This window comes from Eleutherodactylus coqui, chromosome 5, assembly GCF_035609145.1.
Source record: "Eleutherodactylus coqui strain aEleCoq1 chromosome 5, aEleCoq1.hap1, whole genome shotgun sequence".
NCBI lineage: Eukaryota > Metazoa > Chordata > Amphibia > Anura > Eleutherodactylidae > Eleutherodactylus > Eleutherodactylus coqui.
The window spans coordinates 200,546,937-200,560,399 of NC_089841.1; the positions used below are offsets into that span (position 1 = coordinate 200,546,937).

The 13,463-nt window shown below is 38.8% G+C and overlaps 1 protein-coding gene across 1 annotated transcript in view; it reads right to left on the reverse strand.

Moving 5' to 3' along the window:
* Positions 1-689: 689 nt before the first annotated feature.
* Positions 690-13,463, reverse strand: part of LOC136628284 (rab9 effector protein with kelch motifs-like) — a 67,410-nt gene continuing 54,636 nt past the window's right edge. Inside the window, exons 13-19 of the mRNA XM_066604063.1 lie at positions 12,010-12,097; positions 11,772-11,820; positions 10,380-10,464; positions 9,925-10,025; positions 7,629-7,713; positions 5,004-5,108; positions 690-1,016 (exon numbers count right to left, since the gene is read on the reverse strand). Of these exons, the coding sequence (XP_066460160.1) occupies positions 912-1,016; positions 5,004-5,108; positions 7,629-7,713; positions 9,925-10,025; positions 10,380-10,464; positions 11,772-11,820; positions 12,010-12,097 (618 nt within the window). The 3' untranslated portion in view covers positions 690-911. The remainder of the gene's footprint in view (positions 1,017-5,003; positions 5,109-7,628; positions 7,714-9,924; positions 10,026-10,379; positions 10,465-11,771; positions 11,821-12,009; positions 12,098-13,463) is intronic.

Genomic DNA, 13,463 nt, shown 5'->3' on the forward strand with positions numbered 1-13,463 from the left:
GCAAGATTTCCGCCGGGAAAGCGCTGCTTCAAAACCCACGGCACTCAGCCGCTTGTTTTGAAGCGACCTGGCTGCACGCTTTTCCGCTTCTGTGGCCGGTGAATCTGCACCACAACACCGGCTTCTCCCAGCTTTGCCGTGACAGATTTGCTGTCCCATGTGGACGAGATTTCTGAGAAATTTCGTCCACAAAGCTGGCCAATTGAGGGAATAGCGGCCACAGACAGATTTGCCGCGGCGAAATAAGACACCCCCTGAAAATAAGACGTAGCGCATATTTGGGAGCAAAAAATAATATAAGACGTGTCTTATTTTGGGGGGAAAAGGGTATCATATCCTCTATTCTATGTCTTCCCCTTTCACAATGCCTCTACATCTTCCCTCAGAACCTGATCACAGTGTTCCTGACACACTCCATATGCTCTATGGTACTTCATATCTGCACATATACAGTCCATTAGTGACCACAGTAAAACGTTATTTTGGAAGTCACTAAAGTATTAAAGTAGACTATTTCCTTCAAGGGTTAAAGTGGTTATTTGGTTTAGAAAACACATCTTTGAATTTCCCATTTTGAGTGTATAGAAGGTAGTTTCCACTAAGGACCCTATTCTATTAGTAAGAGCAGAGCAGGGCAAATAGGAGATAAGTCTATTAAGAAGGAGAATACGCTTTTAGAAGAAGCACAGCATTATTGGTTTTATTTGTTCCGTGCAGATAAGGTATATTTTATTGTTTCTACTAATCTTCGCTGTATCAAATGCCAAGTATAAAATAGATGTAAAAAAATGCGTACCATTTTAGTAATTGTTGTGTTGATGGCAAGTACAAATCACACATTCTTCACCGTAACACAAAGTTGAAAGATTTGGGATTACTTTTCCTGCCTTTATCACCGACATAAAAGCCTTTTACATTCCTTTGAACTGCTGCATGATGGAAATCAACTGCTGATTGCGTTTTTCAATCACTTGCTGTTCTTCTTTCAACTTTTTCTGTTGTAGAAGAATTTCTTCCTAAAGAGCAATTAAAATACCGTTATGGAAGTGATTAGTATTATAGACTTGCACATATAGGTTGTGTAGCAGTACTGTGCATTACTTTTCATAGCAAGGGTATGGCTGCTGCACAAAGGAAGGTAAACTACTTTTACATTCATAGAATTGCACTATTGTTTGTATTTTACCCATTGAGGACCAAGCACGGTAAATTTACGGCGCTTGGTCCTGGGCTTTAAACCCAGCCGATTGTAAAAATACAGCAGGGGAATTCGAGCAACTGCTTCTATAATCAATCAGAGAAAGGATGGGTTGTCAGTTGTTAGTGACAGCTGATAGCTCGGGGGAGAAGGCAGGAGGGGCTTTTAACCCTTTCTGCGTTCTCCTTTCCTGAGTTCACAGCGCTCAATGAGCAGTATGTACTGAAATGTCAAAGTATAACTTCGACTACAGGAGACAGGCGGTCATGTGACCTCCAGATCTCCTGCTACAGCAGAGCTGCAGGGTCGTACTAAACCCTGATAAGCTCTGCCAGTGACGATTGTCACTACAGGGGATGTTTTCTCCTGTAACTAGAGCTCCTATGGATGCCTCAGCTACAGTAGGAAAGGGTCAATTAAAAAAAAACATGTGAATGTCTCCTAGAGGTTTTATATAAAGTCATGGGGGACATAGATAGTAAAAAAATAATTACATAAATAAGTTTTAAAAAATTACAGAATAAAATAACAATATATACATGAAAAGGACAATAACCCAAAGCCGTAAGCGCCCTGTAATCCAAAACTATACATATTATATATTAAAACGTCAGAAGCAAAATGAGGATCCCATTTCCATACTCTATTTTAGCGTAAATATACTAATTTAGAAAAATTTTGAAAAAAATAACTACAAAAAAATTATTGTTTTTAGCATTTTACCCCCAGTAAAACTAAAAAAACTGAAAAAAAGTCAGTGAAAGAGATATTAAAAATATAGCCCTATGTGTCACAGAAAATAAAAAACACGGCAAAAATAATTTTGGTAACTGAAGGAAAAAAATAGGGCAGTAAAATCACCACATGGGTAAAATCCCTAAAATGTGTCTAGTCCTTAACCCCTTCCCGCCCCATGACGTAAGGGTACGTCATGGGAGGCGAGTACTTCCCGCAAAATGACGTACCCTTACGTCATGGGGATAGCATCGGAGATGCGCCCCCCACTTTTAAGCCCTTCCCTGCCCCGATCTAAGTAGATCGCGGCAGGGAAAGGGTTCACAGAGGGAGCGTGCTCCCTCTGTGTCTCCAGCCGGCTCTCGGATGTTATCGTGAGAGCCCGGCTGGTTGCTATGGCAACAGGACGCCGGATACCGGCGTCCTGTATTGCCATAGCCTATGATCGCTATAGTAAGCGATAAGGCATGGCAGGGAAGAAGCCCTGCCATGCATTATCGCAGCGATCTGAAGTGCTACAGTATAAGTCCCTCAAAGGGAAACAAGTGTTGTAAAAAAAAAAAAGAGAAAAATAAAGTTCCAAAAATAAAAATGTAAAAAAAATGTTAAAAACCCTTTTTTTATGCTTTTTCTCATATTAGCATAAAAAAATTTTAAAAATTAAAAAACCCACATATTTGGTATCGACGCGCCCGTAACGATGCGTACAATACATTGAACATGCTTTTTCTCCTGCACAGCAAAAAGCGTAAAAAAAATGCTAAAAAACTGAGGCAAAATGCTAAAAGTGATTAAAAAAAAGTATGTACCCCAAAATGGTACCAATAAAAACTACAGCTTGTCTCACAAAAAATAAGCTCTTACAGAGCTCTGTCCATTAAAAAATAAAAAAGTTATAGCACTTTGAATGCAGTGAGTTTAGAAAAAAATAATTTCCAAAAAAAAGGGTTTTTATTGTGGAAAAGTGGAAAAACCTAAAAAAAATTAAGAATTTTGGTATCGTTGTAACTGTACCAGCCCGCAGAAAAAAATGTGTTGTATCATTTATGCTGCATAATTAACCCTTTTTTTAAAAAAAAAAACAAAATCTATGGCAGAATTCATGCGTTTTCTCTCCCTACGATCATAAAAAAAATAATAAAAGTTTTACAATGTAGTCTATGTACCCAAAAATGGAACCGAAAAAATTTACAGTTCGCCACGCAAAAAACAAGCCCTTATACGGCGGCGTCAACGGAAAAATAAAAAAGTTATGGCTTTTAAAAAATTGAGATGGAAAAATACCAAAAATTGCTTGGTCCTCAATGCCAAAATAGGCCATGTCCTTAAGGGGTTAAGGTACAAAACAGCCTGGTCCTTAAGGGGTTAATGTGAAAACTGTTTCTTATAGTATCTCTTCTTAAATTACAAGCTTGGCATAGAAAATACTGATTTCTTACCATTGGTGAACATACTGCACATAAATGACAGGGTATAATACGTTTTCAGAAATCAATCACTATCTTTAAAGGCCCCATTCAGATGGCAGTTCTCGGTCAGTATTTTACATCAATATTTGTAAGCCAAACCTAGGAGTGGGTCCAAAATATATGGTCAGATGCAAATCTTTCATTATGCTTGGTTTTGGCCTCAAACGCATATGCAAAATACTGACCAAATATTCTCATCTGAATGGGGCCCAAGAAAAAAATATATGAGTGAGGGGTGATGGATTCATAACCCACCTCGCAAACACCACAACAGATTATAGTTGTCCAGGCAAAAGAATATACCTCCAGCAATCTTTGGACAACCCAATATATCGGCTAATGTGCAACACAGGATTCTTCCCAGCAAAAATGAGGATAAAAAAAATCGTGATATATTACACTAGTAGGTCCGAAGCCTGTTAGAACCACCCAGGCTAAACTGGCATAATGGGATATATCTGTGTTCTTCGTTCTAAATCAAGACGTGAAGTAGCAGTGGAGCCAGGGATATATAGACACAAGGGATTTTTGTAGAATACCAAGCTAGCTTGATGGTTGGGCAACTGGCTTAATTTAGAACTAGGGACACAGATACATCCTATTATACCCGTTTAGGCCGGACTCATACGACCAGATTTGAATTGCAGATTCATATTGGTATTCTATTGAATGCTGTGAAAATCTGTGCCGTAGTTCACATGGCATTAATGTTTCTGCAGCTGGGTTCTGAAATCCGCATTGTGGAAAAAATCTGCGCTGTTCTACCATGCATGGGTTTGCTCCATTGACAAGGGCTAAATCCACGACAGAACTCCAAGGCCCAGTCTTCACGTTCTGTCACGTATAAAATTCTCAAATCAATGTCAGATTCAGAAGTTGATGCAGCAGGAAGGAAACGTATAAGTGTGTTCACACATAGTGGATTTGCTGCAGTTTTTACCCTTTCATTTCAATTGAACAGATGAAGTCTGCTGTAGACCCACATCAAAATCAACACTAAATCTGCTATGTGTGAACGCCCCCAATGTCATTCCTATATATTTCTCATATCTTCTGAATCCCCTTGTGACTTTGGCTAAAAAAGAATTGCTTGAAAAGCTGCCACAAAAACTGTGGGCATATGAACTGGAATTTTCCAACTGAGACCTCTATTTTCTATCATGACTGGGAGATGCAAAATTTGCCTAATAACATCAACAATCTTGACATGAGTGCAGATGATGCTTACTGGCCATGTTAGCACTAACCTACACAAATCAAATTATAATAAAAAGTATCATTGTTTCTGTAAGATCTCACTCACTGGCGTAACTATAGGGGATGCAGGGGATGCGGTTGCACTCGGGCCCAGGAGCCGTAGGGGGCCCATAAGGCCTATCTTCTCCATATAGGGAACCCAGTATAGTTGGGGGCCCTGTTACAGATTTTGCATTTGGGCCCAGGAGCTTCAAGTTACGCCTTTGTGTTAAGGGGTTAAGAGAAGTTGAGGGGCCCCAAGATAAACTTTTGCACTTGGGCCCATGAGCCTTTATCTACGCCCCTGATCTCACTTAACGACTGTGTGGATTACACAGATAAATGCCATTACAATCCCGACTTACTCTTAGTTTAGAAATGTCTTTCCTTTCTTTGTCATTCTCTTCTGCCCTTGCTTTCAGCCATGCTTCATTTTGTTGCCTGTGTTTTTCCACCATGTCCTGAAGTTCCTAAATATATTAATGCTGCAATAATAAAAGTTCATACAGAATATCCCGTGATACTCACATACTATAAAGTACTGCACCCCATTCTATTCAAAATCTAGTCTTGAAATGTTTTTATTGATTTTTCACTAGGGGCTCAGAATTTTGAGAGGGGTAGAATAATGTCTTTGACATAGTGAAGTTTATTACGATACTACCGTGTTTCCCCAAAAATAAGGCACCCCCTGAAATTTGCAGAAGTCCCAAATATAAGGCACCCCCGAAAGTAAGGCATAGTAAAGTGTGCAGGCAAGTCAAGAGGCCTGTCCCCTGCTGCCATCCCTGTTGTCTCCTACCTCCAGATGTATGGGTAGATCTGCAGACAGTGTGCTGTTATCCTGTCCCTGCTGTGCTGTACGAGTGTGCTGTTGTGAGCTCCCCTTGCTGGCTGAAAAAGTCCATACTGTACGTTCTGTTCCTGCTGTACATGTCTGCTGTGATGAGCTCCCCCTGGTGGCCGGAAGCTGCAATACCATCCCTGCTTACAGGTGGTCCAGGAACTTCTGTCTGCAGACAGGTACGTTACTTTACAGCTCTTATTTTTTATGGCTCTGTGTGTGAGTCAGGCACCCTGTGTGATTCTTAAGGCTGGGTTCTCACAGAGTGTATTTCCAGCGAAAATCTTGCAGTTTGGCCACAGCGATAAACAGCGAGATTTCCGCCGGGAAAGCGCTGCTTCAAAACCCACGACACTCAGCCGCTTGTTTTGAAGCGACCTGGCTGCACACTTTTCCGTTTCTGTGGCCGGTGAATCCGCACCACAACACCGGCTTCTCCCAGCTTTGCTGTGACAGATTTGCTGTCCCATGGGGTCGAGATTTCTGAGAAATTTCGTCCACAAAGCTGGCCAATTGAGGGATTAGCGGCCACAGACGGATTTGCCGTGGCGAAATAAGACACCCCCTGAAAATGAGACGTAGCGCATATTTGGGAGCAAAAATTAATATAAGACGCGTCTTATTTTTGGGGAAACAGGGTAGGTCCTATCAGGGGTGTAACTACCTCTGTAGCAGTCGTTGTGGCTGCTATGGGACCCATGTTTCAGGTTCCCTGGGAATGTAGTTACTAAGTGGGGTAAGGCCATAAAAAAATATATATATATTTACCTCTTCTGCTGTCCATTCTGCTCCAGTCCATTCTTTTTCTTTCAGGTAGCATGATCATGTGCTAGACGGCAAGTCACCTCTGCAGCCAATCTCTGGGCTCAGCAGTCATGTGTCTCAGTACATGACCACGCTACTGAAAAGTGAGGACAGACCAGAGTGGCATAAAGTTGCAGTACTTCTGTGTGGGGTCAGTAAAGGGGCATTATTATTGTTAGGGAGAATTGTTAATGAACGGTCCATAAAAGGGGGCACTTTTACTATGTGGCGGGCATTAAAATTGACAATTTCTGTCAGGGTCCTAATTATTATTTTGGGCATTATGGATGGGGATACTCCGTAGAGGTGTGAAAAATGTAAGCTGGGTGCTGGAAAAGCAAGAATGTCTTTATGGCTAAAGGCACACAGCTGTATTTTTAGGGTATGTGCCATCCGTGTGTGCCATTTTTAGGGTATGTGCCATCCTAAGAAGCTATATACATTCACAGTTTTTCATACGGACTGATGGTCTACATGAAAAAAGTTCATGGTATTCCTACTTCTTCCCATTTTAACAAGCAAGAAGAAAAGATGTAATGTGCTGTGTCTGTGTAGACCAAGTTTTTCGGGGGTATATTGCATTATAGTCATGTGTCCCTGACCTATGTCAAATTGTGCAAAAACAAATTGTGCCTGTAAGATGTCACTATAGTGGTTTGTGCTGGGTGGAGAAGAAAAAGAGAAGTGAACAACCCCAGTCAGAAAAAACGTTAGCTATGATAACTGGATACAGCAAGTACTGCAATCACTTATACAGTCTGCTGCAGAGAGCCTGTGTAGAGATAGTTACAGTATGGTAATATTGGTCTATGTACAGTATTTTTTTCAGTAACAGTATGGTGGTATTATTCCATCACCACGTGATTATGTTGATCCTTAAATTGTGTTATTATTGGTAATGTTTGGAATGATATAGTAAGTTTTGCTTAGTGATACTACAGATGCAATATGAATGGTGATATATATGGTATGCAATATAATTTAGGGGTTTGGTCTGGGGTACCATTAAACTATTCCTAATCCTGTAAGATTAAGGGCGCACCTAATGGCTTAGTTTTTTTTCTGTTAGGCATGAAGCAGCAGGAAGGTGTATCCTCACATGAACCTTTACATAACTTTCGCATGGGGCTGGTAAATGTTCATGCTGATGATGGACAATCAAAATTTTGCAATGGGACCTGGCCATTTCTAGTTATGCCTCCTGGTGCTATTATAGAATTATTATAGTGCAGCCATTATGCAACTTTTTGTTTCTATCACCAGAAAATTAAAAGGCGGAACAAGGAAGAAAAAAAAAAAGAATTGAATACAGTAATTAGAATTTGAGAACCAAATCACAAACCTGTTGACGCAACTTATACTGTCTGTTGAATTCTTCTTTTTCTTCCAAGAAAGCAGCTTGTTCTTGGGCAAATGTTTTTCTTTCACTAAAGACAAGTTATGTTTCAACATTTTTTTATTAATAGTCTAATAAATAATAGAAGAGATTTATTTTAAAAAATCAAAGCAAAAAAGTCTAGAAAATGAGTGTCTTATGGCAGCCAATGATATTCCAACACTTTGTTACAGACCCATTGCAAAATTAATGATGATTGGTTGCTAAACACAGCAACTCCAATAAGGGCTAAGGGACACGTACATGGCATCATTAACAGCCTCTGGGACCTATAATATTATCATGCCTCATCAGTCGCCATATAACAGTGGTGCCATATGGAGGCAAATTGTACAGTATGGAGCCTTAGGGAGCTTTTGCTATCCCATTAACATTTCCAACAGTTTGGGGATTTTGACCAGATGTAGTGAATGGGATAATTTTATGCTATAAAACATGTACATGTAAAAAAAACACACTGTCACAATTTTCCATTTAGATGGTGTGGTGTGGAAAAAGGAGTGGCGCTACCTCAGTGGAGGTCAGGTGCAGTGGTGGTAAATAGGCCCTCGTCCTAATTAGGTATCCTGATGGTGAAGTAGTAAGAAAGGTATATGCATGGGGTGTTGGGTGCATCCAACCCAGTAAACATACAACCCATGGGTAGACGTATGCAGAACAGAATGGTATAAACCAAAGGGCTGGGAATAAGGCACAACTCTTAAATGGACCTGCACATACTCAGATGTTTGTCATTAATATTTCTCAGTAGTTATTTCTTTCGAATAAAGACAGAAATTTTAATGACAAACACCTTTTTTATTTGGTATCAGCTTGGCACTCTGAGTTCCATGCAACTTTTTGATCCTTTTCTATTCCATCTCTTTTGGGAATATGTTGCACAATGGGTTGTTGGGATTCAACTGAAGTGCTACAAGTTCAGTTTAAAGCAGCTTAAAATCCAATTTTTATTATAATATAATATAATTTTTATTACAATATACTGTATCGAACTATGTACCTGTTCAGGAATGCCACAGGTCTTTAGAATTTTGTCTGGTCCCAAGTTGTCTCCAGCCCCAGTCACTCTGTTACCAAGGCTGACTATCACCATTCTTTATTTGCAAGTCATCATTTCTATCAGGCGTCCCAAAAAGGGGTTTAGTTCTCATTGTAGAATAGTGGGTAGAGCCAGGTAAATGGCTCATTTTGTCCTGTGGCTAACTGTGTGTTCACAACCACCCATGTTTAGTATGGATTTAGTATCAAATTGCTTGCAATTGAATGTCAATTAATAAATCATATCTCCACATTATTAGTACATTAGAGAAACATGGCTAAGGCTGCCTGTCCATGGACGTTGCAGTATGCTGCAGCAGATCTCTGCCGTGGGAGCTGCCGCCTGGGAGCAGAAGCCAGCAGACGGATCTCCGCTGTCAGCCTATCGGACAGATAGGCCCTCCACGGAGAATCATGGCAATTCGCAGCATGCCCATAGACAGGCAGCCTAAGTGTTTGGGATGCTTTTATAATGTGGATATGAACACGATCTTTAATACATAATTTATTAAATTGTCATAACATTCTCGCAATGTGTCGTCATGGAGCCCTGGCCTAAAGGCATGTTTATAGCTAATACACTAAACCTAAGTATTAGGTTCATATCTCTGGTATCACATGTCACAGAGAAGATTCCCAACACTGATATGTGTTACAGTCTGTGTGACCGCACTTTAATCATTTACTATGCACCCACATCTGCAGTGAACAAATATCCTGTGAAACGCAATTTAATTTTATGAATTACAATGACATCAATTAAAGCAAAAACTCATTTTGGAAAAGCAATTTATATCATTCAACCAATGATGCAGTTGAATGTTCTTCTTCCTTTAAAGAGCGCTGAGGCATCAGGTTGTGAGATACCCTAATATACACCCAGTGCACTGAGAGCCATGTCACTACATCAGGTCTGGTGGTGAACAGGTAGGTGCTGCTGTGTGAGGAGAAGCTGTCTGCAACACAGAATGGCTTCTCCATACACAGCATGCCTGCGGGAAAAAAGTGTAGTTAACAAACAGCTGCTAAGTATCTATTATAAGAAAAAATGTAGATCTGCTACAAATAATTATGAATATTGCAATTCACCCCAGCGTTTTCTTTATATGGTCTCTTCTAACATCCTTATTTACAGTCGGGGGTACATTATGCTACATAAAATCTTAGCATATATGTGATAACAAAATAACTCCACATTACTTACAGGTCAAATTTTTCAAATTCAGCATCTAACATGGTAAAGGCTGATTTTACTTTTTCTATTGCTTCACCACGAAGAAACATAAAGTTGATTTCTTTATCTTCCTGCAACAAAACAATTGAGAAATTTAGCATGAAAATATAGCACAAGTATTGCATGAATATCATTAGTAGTTGAAATTGAAGGATCTGAGAAATATTTAATGTACCAAATTAAAAATCAGCTAATAGAAGAGAAAGGAAGTCTGTCTGACAGGTCTAGCCTGTTACTTGTCTGCACCTTTTTTGTTACACATTTTGTGGCCCTTTTCCACTGTTGAGGATAGACGATCCTCATCATCAATATATACAAGTATTAAGTCACCTCATTGTTACAGTGTCTGTTGCTAAGCAACATCCCAAACCTATTTAAAAGTTGTATAAAAGGATTAAAATTATTTTGCGTTTATATGAACTCACAGGAACAGCGTGTGCAGACCTGGTGTTGGGAGGATCCAGTTCACAAAGATGATATTTCACTTTGGGGATTTTGGTTGGTGTGTATCTACAAAACAAGAAAGACAAAAAAAACTATGACAAGACATTGTATAATGGATACAAATGTTGCTAATTGATTCAACTGACTTTTTCAATGGTCTCCATTGTTTTTGCTGGCAGGAAAAGTGCTGTAAGGTGAGCTACCTATTTATATTGTCTGTTTTTATTAACTGTAACTAGGGCTCAATTTTGGAGTAGGACTTATACTTCAAGCATCCTCAAAAATACTGAAAAAATCATTCTGCATCCTCAAAAATACTGAAAAATCATGCAAGGGATTATTTTCAGGAAAACTGGGTATTCTTGGTGACAAAAGTGATAAAACTGCAGATGGAGGCCCTGAACAGAACTCTGAACAGCCGTGTAAACATAGCCTAACACAACTCCATATCAGAAAACAATTTTCAAAGTATCTTTCTATCCATCTCATATCTATCTATCTATCTATCTATCTATCTATCTATCTATCTATCTATCTATCTATCTATCTATCTATCTATCTATCTATCTATCCCATATCCTATCTATCTATCTATCTATCTATCTATCTATCTATCTATCTATCTATCTATATCTATCTATCTCATAGCTATATATATCTATCCATATCTATCTATCTCATATCTATCTATCTCATATCTATCTATCTATCTCATATCTATCTATCTCATATCGATCTATCTATCTGTCTCATATCGATCTCATATCTATCTATCTATATCTATCTCATATCTATCTATCTAATATCTATCTATCTATCTATCTAATATCTATCTATCTATCTTATATCTATCTATCTCTCTGTATCTCTCTATCTCTCTCTATATCCATCTCATATCTATCCACACATCATACACCATGGTGCCATAAAACATCTTGCCTATCACAATCATATATTATGCTGAACCAACATGTTTTCTATGTTTTCCTTTCTCTGCAACTGTGAACCCCAACCAGTGGCTCAGGAGCAACCTGTGAATCTTGGACCTTCTACATGTGGATCCCTAGCTATTTCTAACTTCAGATAATATTATAGCACAAGGGATGTGTTATTACTAGAAACTTGTACAAGAGCCAAAACTATATCACTGGCAGTAAACACTATTATTTTAATACACGTTTTACCTTTAATCACTTAGTGTGCCTCAGCAAAACCTGGAAATTGTCAGAAAGTGGCTTACATTCTACAAAAGGTTGGGGATCACTGCTGTAGAGGGTAATAGTAAAAGTATAGGGACTTTATTGCTAATTCATGGATGTTAGGTTGTAACCTAATCACAATACATGAATAAAAAGTTATAAAAGTATACATACCCATTGCTTATACCTTGAATCCCACATTCTAACAGAATGTCTTTCATTACTGCAAAGGATTAGAAATGTCAGCCTTTTAAAATATATAAACCCACAACTCACATGTCATTGTATAGTTTCATATGAAGATATACACCAATTGGTTATTAATATGCAGATGACTTTATGCTAATTTTCTCTTCTTCTTTTGACTTTACTGAATGTAGTCCATTACATAACATTGCATTGTACAACTTACTGGGTTGTCTGTCAGAAGGGTTTATGAGTTTCATAGCCATTACATCATTGAAGTCTTTTTCTTCATTTCTTCCACCAAACACAAAAAGCTTTAGTATTGAGGAAAAGAAATGTTATCAATCTTTTCATAGCATGATCATATTTAATACAGCCTGTAATGTAGAATTGTAACCCTTGATTTATAGGGGTTCTATGCATACATACACACACTAGTGCAAGGAACAGTGAATCATTTGGGATTACCTGGATTTCTACATTTATTACTAGTAAAATGTGTTCTGATTGTTGTCTTAACCTATAAAAAAGGCAAACCCATTCTAACTAAACTAATAACATGTAATAGTTGTACAATTCAGGTATTTGATTGAGCATGTTGAGAAAACATCCACAATGCAGGGAGAGTAAGTAAGTAAACCTCTGTGTTAATGATTTCTTCAAGAGCTAATTGGCAAAGGGTGTTTAAGTTATTGATATGAGATTGGAAGTGTGAACTTCACAGGTGCTTTGCCCATTAAATAAAGAGACAAAAAGCCTGGTTACTGGCAAATCTGCTGTGAAGAAAAATGGGTTAATGCTGTGAATCATATCTCAATACAAACAAGCTCCAGAAGATGTATTATAGATAGATATGAAGCAGGAAAAGGGTAAAAAGTAGAGATTAGTGAGCGTACTAGCTAAGGCAACTACTCGAGCGAGTAGTGCCTTATGCGAGTACCTGCCCACTCGTCTCTAAAGATTTGGGTGCCGGCGGGGGGCGGGGAGCGGCAGGGGGGAGCGGGGAGGAATGGGGGGGGAGATCTCTTTCTCACTCTCTCCCCCCCCTCCACTCCTCCCTGCTCACTTCCGCAACTGACCGCTCTTCCCCGCCGGCACCCGAATCTCGCTCAAGTAGTTTGCCTTAGCGAGTACGCTCGCTCATCTCTAGTAAAAAGGCTACTCTATCTATGAACAGGCATCCCGTTAAGATCACTTCAAGAGCACAATGGGCAATCCTGAAATAGATGAAAAGGGGCCCAAGGGTAGCAGCAAAAGACCTACAGAAGAATCTTCAAACTGAAAAACCTTTGTTCATTTGTCCACTCTTAAAAAACAATTAGTAAAAATTCCATTCCATTCTCCAATAATTAGAGTTAGAATAGCATCAACCACCTTTATCAAAGATATGTACACAATAAAAATAATACATATGTATTTATGTACATAAATCACATGGAAAACAAATTAAAACCTGTATATACATTTCAATGTAACATACTGTAAATGACTGTTAAAGTATAACAATTTAAGTACCTATATATCAATATACTCAAACTAGCTGATATACCCGGCTTCGCCCGAGTTAATTTGGTACTGGTGTTTATCTGGTGTTCAATCCATCACAGATATGACTTACACTCTCAATGCCTCATGATAAACCATATAATAATAAATATGTAACAATATTATCTTGAGTAA